Below are 16,442 nucleotides of genomic sequence, written 5' to 3'. Positions count from 1 at the left end.
TGCTAGACCCCAAACCTGCTAGTCCCTGCAGTTTCTCCCACAGATCACTTCTTGTCATTCCGGATTCCCCAAAAAGCGATCGTGACTGCCCTAAGGTTTCCAAGGTCGGGGTAAATCCCCTTCCCTAGCGACAGCTACAAAGCAAATGCCGCGTCACACCCCATCTAAAGTAAAGCTAAAAAGTAAACTCAGAAAGAAACGTCTGCTAATACGCCCTGTGGCCTTAAACCACAGCTTTCCCCTCTCTGGGTCTCAGTGTGCTAATTTACCGGTCAATCCAGAAGCCTGTGATCTCTACCACCCAGCCCCCAAATTATCTGATGCACCAAACCCCGCCCTACACTACCTGGAGAGTTTACGATTCAGGAGCCTGGCTCCTCCCAGCTCTTCCTTCTCTTTTAATCCTTAATTAGATAGCTTCCCCTCTAATGCTTTTGCAGGGGAAGCAGCAGCACCTTCCACATCCTGCTAGAAACTGCGCTGCCCGGCATGAGAGTCGCCCCGCTCCTGGTGGCCAGGGCGGCAAGCCTTCACCTTGGCCTCCTGCTTCTGCTCTCCGTCTGCCTGGACCCAGGGGTGGTCGCTAAGGAGCTGAAGTTTGCGACACTGGTGAGTGGAATTCTCTCATTGCTTTTTCTCTTCAAACTGTGACCATCGGGGTCTGAACACCAAGTACCTGGTTTCGTTTTACCCTTGTGTTGTCTCGGGAAGATCAGAGAGTGGGTAATCAAGTTTCACCAGTTCCTCGTGGTGAAGCTTTAACGTGTCCTGACACAAAGGTGTTTGGTTTGGTTATTTTTGCCTTTGCCAATGTTGCTTATTTATCCCCTATCTTCACAACTGCCTCAAATGCAGATTCATTCCTTTGGGCAGCTACTCGATCCAGGAGAAGGAAGCCTCAGCCGGCGCCACGTAGAACTACGAGCTAAACTAGCTTCATGCAGTTTAATGATGATTAATTTGCCAACAAAAAAACCCAGTCATTTCAGAATTATGTAGCCCTTCTGTTTATCAGGAAATTGAAAAGGGTATTTGTAAACGGGGTTTGAAGCCTTTAGTTTCTTGAATGAAACTAAATTCAAGAGTTCTGAGATGACTTCCTGATACATAGATTTGGTTGACCATTAAAAGTCATCTTTTTTACTCTCCCACATGTGTGACCTGTGGGGGGCTGCCTCATGCATGATGTCAGGGGAAGAACTTATACTGTTGGCATTGTTTTAAAAATAGAGAGTTTGCAAAGTAAAGGGGATTTACAGCTTTACACATCTCTTGGTTTCTGTTTGTGTCTTTGATTTTCTCCGTACGTTATCTCTGTTTCTGTTTAATCTGCTTCACTTACTGTCTCTCTCTGCTCTTGACCCTTTTCTTGTCTTTCACAGGCTCTCTCCATCTTTCTCTACCTCCTATTTTTCGAATTTACTTAAGAATTAAGTGTGAACTTCCTATTTTGTCAGCTTAGTCAGAACTTCTTTTTCTTCCACAAAAAAGTTTCATAATCATGTGTTTATGCAAATCATGATTCTTAGCCCAGTAAATCGTTACTAGGTCACAAGTCAACATTGAGAGACAACCAGAGAAATGTATCCCCGATCTATTCACAAGTGATTCACAAGCTGTCGGGCTTCTGTGCTGAAAAAGCTGTATAATATTGTGTACCTTCCATGGGAAGTTAGACTCCCAGTCAAACAGGGAAATCCAGGCAAGTTGGACTTTTAGTTCCTTGGTAAGCTAGACATGGGCTCCCTGCCACCATAGGCAGTTAGCAAGTGTGGGGACTGCACAGAACTGCAGTCCTGCCAACACTGCAATCCCGAGACAAGCCGGGTGAGTGGGAACCCTCCTCCAGCCATTACAGTAACCGCTCAGTCAGTAGCATGGATTTGAGTCTCTCCCCCACGTTTTACTCCAGCCCAGGCTAACATTCCTTGACTGCCAAACTCTTGTGGGTTTCCTTTCTTCCCCTCCACTCTTGGTTAACAGCTGTTTATGAGTCCAAGTTCTCTAAGAAAAACCTTACAAAGGTAGTTCACTTGGAGCTAAAAAATTAACAATTATCACACGTGGCCAATGTTAGCAGTTTTTCCTACCACAGCCTCCTTCCATTAATAGTAGATGAAGGGCAACATAAGACACATGTCTGAGTGCTTACTAAGTGCCAGGCACTGTTTTGAGAATTTAATGTAGATTATGTCACGTAACCCTCCCAACAACCCTAAAAACACAGAATTCCCAGTCGAATTTGAATCTCAGATACAGCAAATAATTTTTAGTGTGAGTGTGTTCTACACAATAGTTGAACATCCTGTCTTTTTGTTTGCTAAATTCGGCAACCACTCTATTAGGTTTTTGTAAAAACTTCATTATCCTTATTTTATAGGTGAAAAAAAAAATGAGGCCCAAAGAGGTTAAGCAACTTGCCGGTGGTAGGTCACACTGCAAGATTTAAACCCAGGCCGTGTGATGCCGGAGGCCACGCCCCTAATTACTGTTGTACCGGTAAAGCCCAGTGGGTGGGGCCAAGAGCTCCCCTTGAGGATTTGGAGTGTAGGCTTAACTCCTAGTCAGCACGTGGTTCTCTTGCTTTTCTTCTGTGATCCAAAAGAAATTAAATCTCCCCCCATTCCGAAAAGCTGATCTTGGCAGAAAGCAGAAAATTGTCCTTTCTTGGTTCTTATTCTGTCTTATACACAGAGTCACCAGATGGTCTTTCATAAAAAGTTTTCCCAAGGTGTTTCCCATAGCATGCTAGTTTGAAGTGTTTTTAATAGCTGTTGCTTGGTGAAATGGGTTCCAACAGCAAGTCCATTTGGGGAATTAAACCTGGTTTAAACTGTGTTCAAAGGTCTCTTAAATGCAGCATACCTTGCATTCTTAAATATTCTGATATGTACTGTGGCTTTCAAAGAAAAGATTTAGTACATTGTATTTCCTACATTTTGACTTCCAGAAAGTAGAAACCCATTAGAGAATTGCTATTTTAAAGTTTATATGGAGAGAATAGATATGGTGAATCCCAACTCACCCATCAACCAGCTTCACTAATTATTGCTCATGGCCAGTCTTGTTTCGATCCATATGCCCACACACTCCTGCCGTTATTCCCGGCTTCCATGTGCCAGCCGCAATAGGGAGATGCCATTTGAAAGCGTTCTTTCTCCCCCAGGTGAGGGAGAAACCACAAGTTCAGTGGATCTCAGAGAGAAACACTTTTCATTTCACTGAGGTTTTACGAACAAAGATGGCGAGTCACACAGTATAAGCTCTTCTTAGTCTTCATGGTTAACCTCACAAAAGCCTTAAGTCATAGAATATCCTCAATTGAAATAGCCTCCAAATCTTAAGCACATCATCTCCATGCTGGGACGGGTAACTTGCACATTGTAGCTGGGTGAAATCAAATGATGCTAAGCCATCACACGTGTTCAGGGACGTCAGACCTTCCAGAGGCTGCCTCACTCCTCCCAGAGAGTAAAAGGGGCAAGTTCCTTCTCAGGCTGGCAGCCCAGTACCACTCTAAATTTTCCAATGCTATGTGCTAACATAAAAGTTGAAAGCTGTACCTAGGGAAACATTAAACTTCATTCATTTAAGTTCCAGCATTGGTTATGAGGTATGAGACCAAGGACAGGTCAGTTAATCCAGCTGAGTCTGAAGTTCCCCAAAGTTAAAGTTGGGGACAATGACCATAACTATGCTTCCAACTTCACAGAGTTGCCTTTAGGTTCAAAGGACATGCTGTACATAAGACAGTGTGAACCATGGAACAGATGCCACTTCAAGTCATCAGTCTAAAACAGAAGATTTCCAGGTTTTTGGATAAAATCTAGCCAATCCTTAACTATTCTTTTTTTTAAAAAAAACTGTGGTAAAATATACAGAACATAAACTTTTTCCATCTTAACCATTTTAAGGAGACAGTTCAGTGGCATTAGGTTTATTCACATGGCTGCCTCACCATTGCAACCATCTAACTACAGAACTCTTCATCTTGCAAAACTGAAACTCCACGTCCATTAAACAGTAACTCCATGTTCTCCCCTCCCCTCAGCCCCTGGCAGCCACTGTTCTAGGTTCTGACTATGAATCTGACAACTCTGTACACCTCCTGTTTAAGTGAAATCATACAGGATATGTCCTTTGGGAACTGACTTATTTTATGTAGCCTAATGTCTTCAAAATTCTAGATAATCCTTTATTATTTTTGAGCTTATAAATTTAATAAAATAAAATTTTTATTATTTTCAAGTTTATAAAATTAATAAACTTAGTTAAGCACATCTGTAACTTGAAGCAAAGAGAACATAAGGTATTAGATAATCATGTAGACTATTTCACTTGTTTGTACTCAAGTCTTCCCCACTGATGAATTTGAATGTATTTTCTCTTGGGGACGACACACCTGAAGTGTGGCTTGAGGAGGAGGAAAGGCGGGGGCAAGGGCAGAGGGAAGATGCTGCCACAGTTCAGGAAAAGAACAGTGAAGACCCGAGTTAGATCAGACAGCAGTGGACTTGGAAAATAAAGGCAGAATCCCCATGGGTTGAATGCAAATATGAAGGAATAAACAGAAACTAAAGTGACCCTGAATTTTCTAATTTTGGTTGCTGGAAAGCTGATGCTATCGGGGAAATGGGGTACGTCCAAGGCCTTGAACATGATGCTCCTGGAGGAACTGGAGCCAATCCAAGATGCATTCACTCATCAAAACAAGCAGTGTCCGTGTGTGTGTGTTTGGGGGATAAGGCAGTACCCCTGACAGCAAGGATTCTGCCTTCAGGGAGTTTATGGGGAGAGGAGACATCAGATGCAAACACAATTAAAAAAGAAAATATCAAGGATAAAAATAGAACCAGGGGATGAGAAAGAGATGGAGCAAGAATTACCTTATAACTGGTGGTCAAGGGACACCTCTCTGCAGAGGTTGCCTTTCAGGACAGACGTGAATTTAGAGACCAAGTGTGTATGTGAGCTCACTGAGGAGAGAAGCAGAAACAAGACGTCCAGGCCCTCAGGCTGGAACAGACTCAATGCATTGGAGGGAGCAGCTGTAGGGCTCCCAGGTTAAGCATGTTTAGCAAGAATCTAAGAGCAGGACACTGGGGTGGGCAGGGCCAGATCAGGTAGGACCTTGTGAGCTAGTGGAAGGACTTAGAATTTTATGCAAAGAGCCATAGGAAAAGATCCAGTGTCTGAGAGTGCGAGGGTATGAATGAAACGAGACTGGCCATACATGAGTTGACAGTCGTAGGAGCAAGCGGTGGACTCCTAGGGAGGGGCTCGTTATAGAAACCTCTACTTCTGTGTGGCCTTACAGTATTCTGCCGAATACATGTAGCGGAACGAGAGGATTCTGAGCACTCAAGCAGCTTATTCTGATCGACAGTTTTTTCAGAAGCACTTGACAGCTGCATGGAGAGAGGGACTGGGCAAGGTGTCCCCCAGTCTACACGCATCTGGGTCTCCACATCCCAGTGCAACTCGACAAACCGGGTTTGCAGACAGCATCATTTACCGGGGTAGCACACGTGGTTCTTTAAAGAAAAAAGTTACCTGTGAGTTTAAAGGGCAAAATGAACGTGAGGTGGGAGGGAAAGAAGTAGGCTGGCATCAGGAGACTTAGGAGATCTGGACAGCTGAACTGATCTCTTTGAACCTCAGTTTCCTCATCTGTTCAGTGCAGCAATAGTGTGACTTGTGCTCACAGGGAGGTAGCAGGAAAAAGGACTGCACAAACCTGTGCAGGGTTGCACATCATACTGGGTTGTTACCATCTTGAATGTCTTCCCATAGTAATTACCACTAGTACTGCAAATAGACCCACTGCTAATAACACATTTTGAGTTTTCTAAAGGATTGCCTGGAGTGTGACTGCTGAACTGAGAAGAGAAGGTATAGATTTGGCAGAGCCGCAGGTGAGAGGGTTGCCCAGCCACAGACGTAAAGAGCACCGAGGCAGAGTCCGAGGGCCCCAGCTGAACTGGCGCAACTCCAGAAGCTCAAGAATGCCACCTGTGTGTGTGCGTGCCTGTGCTCACATGCACACCCACTTGGGTTTCTGGCACTGGAGTTGGAGGATGGTTTATTAAGTGTTTCTGGGCAACACTCCTTCCAAAGAGTTCAGAGCGTGTTAGGGCCACTCCCTCAGAAACCTTTAAAACCTGCTGGAGTGTAGGGAGTACAGTTATTCCTGGCCTGGGAGACCGAGTCTGGAAGTGTGCCTGTGTCTCGTGACTCTGTCTCAGCACTCTGCTCTTTTCAATACGTTCCTCTAAGGAAAAACCTTTTGGCATCTCTGGGCCACCCTGGAAGAAGAAGAGTTGTTTTGGGCCACATGTTAAATACATTTCGACATGTAGTCACACACACAAAAAAAACCCCATAATGTTTTGAGTAAATTTACGATTTTGCGTTGGGCCAAATTCCTATCATCCTGGGCTGCATGCGGCCCGTGGGCTGCGGCTTGGACATCCCCGGAAGGGACCACACTTGTTTTGCTCCCCAGGCCATTCTGTCAGTTAGCTACATAACCTCTGCTCTATTGTTCGAATAATGTTTGCAGTTTACATCAAGGGTGACGCACCACCCTTCCTCACGCACGGCTTCCAAATGGAGAGGGAAAGAGTAGAGTTTATAAAAAGCCCCAAATCCCACATTATGCACATTTAGGATGCGATGCTGAGGGGTGTGTAGGACCACAGAGAAATGCACCTCTCACTCGAGGCTGAGAACGCCAGCGCTGGAGACGCGGCCTGTGTTGGGAGCTCTTCTCCGCCACTCACTTGTTGTGTGACCTTGGGCAGGTCACTTAACTCAGGTCAATTTCCTCACTTGGGAAATGAAAATAATAGCTGCTTTAGACAACCAATCAGAGGAACAAATGTGTAAAAAGCATGTAGCACAGTTTATAGGAGGAAACAAGAGTTCAAAAAATATTGAGGCATTATTGTAGTGATAGTCCAGTAGGAAATGTAAGGCATCTCATCTGACTTCCTCTAACTAACTCAGTGGCTTTCAGCTGGGGGTGATTTAGCTCCCAGGGGACATTAGGCAGTGTCTAAAGACCTTTAAGATTGTCGCTAGTGCAGAATGCTACCGGCATCTACTTGGCAAAGGCCAGGGATGGTAAACGCTGAACATCCTACAATGCACAGGACAGCCCCTCGGGAGGAATGATCCAACCCAAATGGCAACAGAAACTCTAGAAACTAAGCCATGTGAGGTGTATTGAAACCATAGGACAGCTGGAGTTACCTGGATCTGGGGAAGTATTCTGCATGTATTGTTCTGGGATCTAAACGTCTGAACTGTTTCCACTCTGAAAAGAGAGAGAAGCGCTAGGCGTTGGCCTCAGTAATCTCTGCTCATGACCAAGTCACGCTCGGTGCCTAACAACTGCAGGTTCTCATCAGAGAGTATGCAGCCCTTCTTCCTGCCGGAAGGGTGCCATTTACAACAGTAATTCCCTACCCGACCAACATGTTTTCTTAAGATCCACCGCACCATTAGCCCTCATTTTCCGCAGCCTGTTCTACTGAGCGATTTTTAGGTTAGGGAAGCAATTTCCAACCTTTTCATCTCATGGCACAAAATAAATTACTAAAATTCTGTGGCACACTAAGAAATGTATTGGATTTTTTTTGCTGATCTGACAAAAATAGATATTATTTTTTATTTATTCACACTGGACACCTATTGTCATGTTGGCTGCTGTCGGTTTTTTTGTTGTTGTTTGTTTTTTTGACCATCTAAGGAAAAAGAGGTCAGTGCCCCTAACTAGTCAGGTGTCATTGGTTTAGGGACCAAAAGGTCAGTTTCCTTCAGACATGAGAGACACAACCCAGGTCTCAGAATCGTCCCTCGCTGTCCTGGAATCCCACCTCAAAGATGGCTGAAGTTTTGAGACTGTTTCTAATTCAGGGTCTGATGAACTATTTTGTAGAATTTCAGAAGGGCAGCCTCCTGGCTTTCTTTTCAATGGAGCACCTTAGTTAAGTAGTATGTGTGAAAAGCGCAGGCAATCTCAGATAATGCAATTAAATATGTTCGCTGACATCAGTGTAAACTTCGTCTTGTACTTCTTGCATATTTTTCTTCTATCATTTGCTTATTAAATAACTTTGTGTTTGACTTAGTATACTGCTCAGAGAGTATCATCAAAGAGCCAAGATTTCAAAAGTTCGGGCCATTCTCCCCAGAGAATAAAATGGGCAATCAAAATAGCATGATATGTTTACATATCCAAAGTCTGTTTTTAAAGTATTGAGAATTCACTCTTCTCATCTCTTCACCCAATTCCTTTACCCCCAACCTCCTAAAAACTCACAAATCATTGGCTCACAGTGGTTGCAAATTCTTATAGAATTTCATAGCCACTATTTTATTACATGCAAAAAATTGAACACCATTATTACTGTAACTACAATTAAGGAAGGAATAATTCTCATCGGAGTCTGTCTGCAATAAAATGATCTTGCTAAGCTTTGCGTTCCTTCTCGTCCTGCCCAAGGCACAAACCACTCTCCAGGTGTGGGTCGCCTGCCTCCTAATGGCCAATTATCATGGTACTGTCACTACCTGAAACACAGAAGTGTTAGTGGTCTTAGAACAGTGGTTCTTAACCCAAGATTTACCTGAGGAGGTTTTTAAAATTCTGATGCCCTGGCTACACCCCAAACTAATTAAAATAAAATTACTAGGGCTGGGTCCATCCTCAGAATCTTTTTAACTCCCCAGGTGATTTTATGAGAAGCCAAAGCTGAGGACCAGTGGTTTAGAATACATCTATCATGAGGAGCAGAGGCAGAATACCTAAGTGAAATTTGTAACATTACTGTCTTAATCTATTTTCAGGTTTTTAGGCATGGAGACCGAAGTCCCATTGATACCTTCCCCAATGACCCCATTAAAGAATCCTCGTGGCCACAGGGATTTGGCCAACTCACTCAGGTTGGTTGGATTTTTAGCTAAAGTTGGTGATAGGTCTCAAGGGAAATGAAACGTTGTGGAGTTTGTAATCTAGCGAAACCACATAACTGCTTTAATTACTCAGATCTGGGAAAATACTTTGCACAATTACCTGGGATCTGAAAGTCTAAACTCTGTTTCAATTGTGGAACAAGAGGAACTAATGGTTAGCTTCATCGTTTCTCATCATGTCCAAGTCACCCACCCTTAGTGACCAGTAACTGGAAGAAGTACAGAGAAGTGCCTGTTTTGATCTTTTTTACACTGTGGGTTTTATGAAAGGATAAGAGATGTGCCTGAGTAACAGGAGTTTAGAGATGCTGAAGAGAGCCAGAAGCCAGCTTCTGAGTTTCTCAGGCTCCACCTGAGAAAGCAGAAAATACTCTTGGAATCAATAAGCTGCATCAACAGTGTTGGGAAGACATTATTCCCCTGGAGGTGCTGAGAGCACATTTGATTTCTTGTCAGCTGGATCTGTTGGGGGTGAGCCTTCCTTACAAGTGGTCACTTACACATAGGAAGCCCTACTTCCTAGTGAGCACTACAGAGAAGCTGACCTGGGGAACAAAGGCAAATGCAGTGCCTGCTCCAGTGCCCCATCCCCTTCACGTGTAGAGTGGATGGCTCTTCTGTTTGGAGCCGTAAGGCCAGGTGCATTGCTTCTGTCCTGACCAAAGCACTGTTTAAATATGTTAAGAAAGAGTCAAAGAATCTTTAGAGTTGGATGTCTCTAGCACTAATGGGTCTTACATTTGGTCAAACATTGGAATTATTTGAAGAGCTTTAAAAAGTATCAATGTCTACCTAGGAGATTATTATTTAATTGGCCTAAAGTATGGCCTGGATACTGGGATTTTTAGAAGCTCCTCATTTTCTCAGCTGACTAATGGCAGCCAAAGTTTAGAATTACTGCCCTAAGTCAACTACAGTTTTTATAGAGATGGAAACGCAGAGAGATTATTTGAGGCCAGCATCTTCTGGCTCTCAGGTCAGAGCTCTTTCCACCATAGCCTACCCAGCTTGTGACTTCCTGAGTAAGAGGTCTTACAACAATCCAGGGCTACTTCTTAATAACTGTGGGTCTGTATAGATTCCTGTTCCCTTGCTGTGCTTTTACAGTAAGACCAAAATACACTTCCCGATTGTGGGATCTGTATTCCTCCTCTGAGAGTTTCTCCACTAACCATCAGAATCTCCTAGAGCAGTGTTGCTCAAGCTTTCAAGTGCAAATGACTCACTTGGAGATCTTGTTAAAAATGCAGATTCTAATGCAGCAGGTCTGGCATGGGACCTGGGATTCTGCATTTCTGACATGCCTCCAGGTGATGCCATCAGCGTTGGTACATGGACACCCTTGAAGGAGCAAGGTTCTAGGGCTCAAAATTACCCTTGACCGGGTACATCCAGTGTACATAATGACAAGTGATGGCTTTCTAGGTTAATGGCTATCAAAGTGTGGTTCCAGGATGAGCAATATAACCATCACCTGGAAACCTAATGTAACTGTGAAAGCTTCTGCCCTACCTACTAAATCAGAAAGTCCAGGTTGGAAGCCTGGGAATTTTTGTTCAGTGAGTCCTCCTGGTGATTCCGTGCACAGTAAACTTTGAAAAACGCTGCTCTACAGACGTCAGCTATTTCCTCAAAAGTCAGTTTTAAATTAGAACAACAATTAGACCCAAAGTACCTGCTTATTCAGCTCCCCAGGTCATTCAGGAAACTCACAAACCTCAAAGCACACATTCCTTTGCTACCTCCTTCCCCATTCTTGAGGGGTGGTGGTGACAGTGGTGGCCAGGAGTGACAAGCAAATGAGTGAGTGGGACCAAGCAGAGGCCACAGTGACCACATCCTCTTGGACTCCTGATGCTCTGGTGAAGCTCTAGATGAAAGACAGACTTGAGTGAAGTGTTTCTGAAAGCATGGTGCTCTACTGCATGGATCTGAATCACTCAGGGCATGTTAAAATGCAGATTCCAGGGCTATAACCCAGGATTCAATGAGCAGGAATCTCTGGGGGAAATGCTGAGGAATGCAAATTTCAACAAGCACCCCTAGATAAATTTTGCTTCGGATGCACAGTAATGTTTGAGGACCACTGAGCTAAGGCAATGCTTCTCAACGGTTACTGGCCATCAGAATCGTAAGGAGCTTGTTAAAATCAAATTCTTGAGCTCATCCCCAAAGCAGGGGGCCCAAGAACTTAGTTTCTAACATACTCCCACTTGATGCTAACACTGCTGATCCACAGAACACACTTTGTAACAGGCTCTAGTTTTTCAGGTACCACATGTGGATAAACTGTGCAAATAATAAAACATTGCACCCAGAGATTGAAAGTGATCTTCATATTCACCAAATCCAACCTTTTATCAGGTGGTCAAATTTCTTCCTCCAACCACCCCTCCCCATCCCCAAGTGGTCAACCAGGCCTCTGAACGCTCTGCCAACAAAGACGGCCATTGCACGTTCTACCACACCAGAGGTGAATCACTTGTGGAAACCAGATCCATTACCAGCTATTAACTGTGCAAGGCTCCATGTTAAGTGCTAATGAAGAGACAAGAGTTTTCTCAGGGAGTCATGACTAAAAGTTACAGCTTTCTTTTCTCATTTCAATTTACAAATGTGTTGTTATTGTGGAACTATTAAAGTACACCATTGTTCACACTACTCATTTGATGAGAGGTGAGATGCATAAGTAAGATTCACAGAACTTACTTTCAGTAAATTTTTTCTTTTATTCTTCCCCTAGGTGGGCATGGAGCAGCATTATGAACTTGGAGAGTACATAAGGAAAAGATACGGACAATTCTTGAACGAGTCCTATAAACATCAACAGGCAAGTCTGGGAGCTCAAAGTGAGAGCCTTGTCCCTCTGAAGGGAGTCAACCTAACGTTGCACTTGTTGAACTGCTTTGCCTGTTTCCCAAGGAACTTAGACAAGTCAGATTATCTTGTTTAGAAATGCCCTCCTCTTTATAGAAATAGTTTGTTCCCAAAAAAAATATGAATAAGAGTAAGTTCAACATTTTATGGACATCTATGGTAAATATTTGAGCCTGGCAGGTTTTGGCAAGTGGCCATCACTTAATTGGTCCCTTGTCAAGTCAACTATTGGCATCCCAGGTTGCTTTACAGCATGGCAAGCTCATAATTCTGTCTCTTTCATGACAGAATCTATGGTCATGATGCTATCGCAATGTCTGCTACTATTCTGGTGTGGGTATCCTGCCCTTTCTCAAATATTGGCTGCACAGGAAAAAAACCACAGTTCCTCTCAGCTGGGGTCTGCTTTGATTTTCCCACTTTAGATCTATGTTCGAAGCACAGACATTGACCGGACCTTGATGAGTGCTATGACAAACCTGGCAGCCCTGTTTCCCCCAGAGGGTATCAGCGTCTGGAATCCCAAACTACCCTGGCAGCCCATCCCTGTGCACACAGTCCCAGTTTCTGAAGATCAGGTCAGTATTCTGGGAAAACCAGCAGATTCTCTTGGTCCTGGAAGGAGGAATGCAGGTTGCTCGGTACTTGTGGATTTGGGCGTCTGGACTCTCCTTGGGCTGTTTGGTCTTAATTCTTTCCTAAATAAAGGTACAAAGGACAATGCAGAACATAGAAAGCCTGAGGCAACAAAGAGTAGGAACAGAATTTCTCTTTGGATCTTTATTATCTATTTGGCGTTGCCATTCTTTCAACTTTCGGCAAATTGTCCCTCTCTGTCCACACACACCCACACACATCATACACGGCTCCCAGTGTTCTGCCTTCAATTATTTTGATGGCCCACACAGAGTTCTTATCCCTCTCAAATATCCTAAGACCTCTTTACCTACAAAGTAACCCTAAAATCCTCATTTCTAGGTAGAAAAAAGAGAGTCGAATATATAATTGGTACCCAAAACTTTATATGCATCCTTGAATTTACCTTTCATAACAACTTTGAATGGATAATATTATTGCTCTCCTTTGATAGCCAGGGAAATCAGTACGTGAAGAATTTAACCAGGATGGGACCCAGAGCCGCACCACTGCTGAGCAACACTGCTGGGACCAGGCAATTACAGAGCAGTGTCCTTCCCTGTCAACTGGTGGCTCTCAAACTTAGCTGCATATTAGAATTACCAGACAATTTTTTTTTAAATCCCGATGCCCAGGGCAATCTTTATAACAAATCAGAATGTTTGAGGTTGGGACAAGGCATCAGCATTTTTCAAACAATCTCCCTGGATGAGTCTGGTGGACAGCTGAGTCTGAGAGGCAGTACTGTGAAGCAAGCTGCTTTGAGAAAAATCCCCAAATTTATTTACACTGGTTGGGACTGACCAAGAACTCTTTAACATCTTCAGAGGGATGGCTGTTTTTTAATAGTGATAAATAAATCTACTCTCCCAGGCATAGAATTTCAGACTATATGGCCTGTGAACCAGAGGGTCTCTGGTTTGATTCCCAGTCAGGGCACATGCCTGGGTTGCAGGCCAGGCCCTCAGTAGGAGGAGGCACACGAGACGCAACACAACTGACATTTTTCTCCTTTTCTTTCTTTCTCCTTCCCTTCCCCTCTCTCTAAAAATAAATAAATAAAATCTTTTTTTAAAAACCCTGTTAATTCAAAAAAAGAATTTAAGACCATATGAAGCAAATAGTTGGGAACAAGGAAGCCTTCTAATCCCCCCGCTGCATTAACGACATGGCCATCTCACCTCTCCATGGCCACAGCGTACCATGACCGCTAGACCCAGATGCTTGCTCAGTGACCTCTCAGATAGTTACTATTCTCTTTGCCTTGCAAGTGCTCCTAGAAATTTGACCTAACTGCTGTATCCTGTGACTTAAAACTTTTCCCCAAATGCTTTGTAGAAGCAACTCGACACTGTCAACCTCGGTCTAGGTTAATAGGCCCCAACCAGTTTTTCTGGTGTTTCCTAAGAGGACAGGATTATTTATTTATGCATCTTTCCATCATATAATCAGGAGTGAAGTATTATGATTATCAGTGTTCTCAAGAGTTTGTGAATATATTCTTCCAAAAAGGAGAAAAGTCACTTTTTGCTGCCTTTTCCACTTAGATAAAGACTGGAGAGAACACCAACTTTAACCAAAGTAGGCCAAAGTACCTGTTAAGCCCTTAATCCTGAAAGATAGTATTTGCATTAAATAGTAAAGAGAATATAGGTGCTATTAGAAGAGGAAAATGGGAAGAGTGTGAGAGAGTAAGAGAGGAACAAGTAAGATTACTTACCTAGAGCTTCTAGCTACTACTCACTAAGGTGAAAACAATTCTAACATCAACTAAGAAATCAAACAAAATCAATCAACACAAAGATATTCCCAGAGCTGTGCTAAGTGCTGTGGAGAAATACAAGAGAAACAGGAAGCCAGGTTTCTTTGTTAATTTATAATCTGTTTGATGAAAAAAGTTTCATATGTGTGGAATGTGTAGACTATAAGATGGTGGGCAATGATTTCAAATACATGCTGGACGTGCTGAAGGAATCCAGAGAATGGGATGTACATGGAGCTACCAAAGGGCAGCCACTCAGGTCTTCAGGGAGAGAGTAAGAACTTGAACAAGACCTTGGGGGAGGGATAGGAAAGAGAGGAAGGCAGCCGGAAAGCATGGCAGAGAGTGACACACAGAGCACTAGCCCTTCTGAGTTCAGAGTTCATATTTAGAAAGAATGAAACTATGTTGGGTACAGATTAGAGAATCCAAATTTAATAGCCAGAAGGAATCATGAGGCTGAAAGGCAGCATCCCATAAAAGCTTCAAAGTTGGGAAAGCCTAGGTTTGATGGCCAACTAATTAAGACACTTGACCTTGAGTAACCCTGCACCTCAGTTTTCTTTTCTGTAAAATGAGAACAGTATCCACCTCACTTCTTCACAGGGATTTGAGAAAAGAAGTTAGCTAAGAAATGGAATAGACTTTAGAAACTGCAAAATGCTGGGCATGTTTAGGTATTGTTCTATACATTTCATCCTGACTCTTTAATGTGTGGAATGAGAAAGCTAAAGCCTAGAAAGATCAAATCATTCATTAAAACCTAGACCTTTCGACGAACAGCCCTGTGCTTTTCTCTTCAACAACGTCTTTTCTAAACGATGGAAAGTTTTGAAAGCCCTATAAGGAAATTTAGGTGTAAAGCAGTCAGTATAAAAGTATACCTTCTTCAGAAGGTCAACTGTAATTGAAAAATAAAGTTAAATAATTTTTTTTCTGCAAGTATAACACCCACATGCTGAGTGGTGCTTCAAGGCATTTGTCTGACAGTGGCCAGGGAGGAAAGATACTTGAGCCTCTGAGAATAACTGTTGAAGCAATTCAGCAATGAGGAAACGAAGGCCTGAAGTGAGATGGTGTAGACGTTAGGGAAGGAAAGAGAGGGCGGACTAGTTACACACAGAATCGAAAATGACAGGAAGCAACTTAATTTAAAAAAATGTTTTCTGAATAACTAGTAATACACCCGGCCCTGTTCCGGGCATTGACAACACAGCGGTGAATAAATTAGTCAAGATCTTGGTGTTCCTCGAGTCTTTATTTTACAGGAACTAGATCACTAAAAAGTAAATAAATAAATTAATCTCAGACTGCGACGAGCTGCTCCAAGGGGATAAAAGGAGGCCACGTGGTGGAGGCTGGGGCTGGTTGGCCAGAAAATCCGAGTGGGAGTCAACACGGGAGCATCTCAAGTGGGGAACAGTCTGCAGAGACCTCAGGCCTGTGTGTTCAAGGGACCCTGGAGCCCCACCGGGCCGCTGGGGAGGGGCCAGTGAGGACCACCGCGGGAACGCAGGGCGGAGCAGTCATTAGGGACTCACTGGGAATTGGGGTTTTATTCCAAGTAAGATGGAAAGCCAATGAAGTTTCTGAACCACAGAATGGCATGACCTGACTGAGGCTTGAAAAGAGATTAGTGTTCACAAAAATAAAATAAAAAGGGTTAGTGGAGCCGCTCCTGGAGAATGAAATGTGAGGGTAGAAAGAGTGGACGCCCACTGACCAGGCAGGGCGCTCTTGCACTAGTTGAAACTATGGTGGCTTGGGCTGGGAAGGGCAAATGAAGATAAACAAAAGGGGTCTATTCTGAAAATGTTTTAAAAGCAAACAAGCAAAAGTGATGAGTTTCTGAAGCAGAATGATAAATGTTGCCATTGGCAGAAGTAGAGAGATCTCGAAGAGGAAATGGTTAAAAATGAAGAAGTTGAGTTCAGCTTTGTACATGTTAAATTTGAGGAAGAAGAGAACCACCCAAGTAGTGACATCGCCCAACGGCTGGACTAGCCACAGAAGGAAAGTAAGAGCAACAAAAGAAACCTGGGAGTCACCCACCCGTTAAAGCTACAAAAGAATATATTTTTCTATTGATTTAATATGTGCCCTTATTTTAGCAATCTGTGAACTGACAGGAATTAAGTCAATGAATAGTTAATCCATCTCTCTAGATTCTTTTAAGAACCCGTAATTC

General features: G+C 43.3%; 1 protein-coding gene across 9 annotated transcripts in view; it reads left to right on the top strand.

Annotated features, from left to right (window-relative positions):
* The first annotated feature begins 304 nt into the window (after positions 1-304).
* ACP3 (acid phosphatase 3) overlaps positions 305-16,442 on the top strand; it is a 40,123-nt gene continuing 23,985 nt past the window's right edge. For 2 of the 9 annotated variants that reach the window (XM_053669264.1, XM_053669262.1), the window contains exons 1-4: positions 306-609; positions 8,854-8,949; positions 11,723-11,809; positions 12,282-12,434. In XM_053669264.1, the coding sequence (XP_053525239.1) occupies positions 490-609; positions 8,854-8,949; positions 11,723-11,809; positions 12,282-12,434 (456 nt within the window). In that variant the 5' untranslated portion in view covers positions 306-489. Of the gene's footprint in view, positions 610-8,853; positions 8,950-11,722; positions 11,810-12,281; positions 12,435-16,442 lie in introns of all 9 variants that reach the window. The other 7 variants (XM_037143894.2, XM_037143893.2, XM_053669263.1 and 4 more) reach the window with 7 other exon arrangements.

This window comes from Artibeus jamaicensis, unplaced genomic scaffold, assembly GCF_021234435.1.
Source record: "Artibeus jamaicensis isolate MK-2021 breed Jamaican fruit bat unplaced genomic scaffold, CSHL_Jam_final contig_519, whole genome shotgun sequence".
Classification (NCBI taxonomy): domain Eukaryota; kingdom Metazoa; phylum Chordata; class Mammalia; order Chiroptera; family Phyllostomidae; genus Artibeus; species Artibeus jamaicensis.
This window is presented reverse-complemented; position numbering and strand designations above follow the sequence as displayed.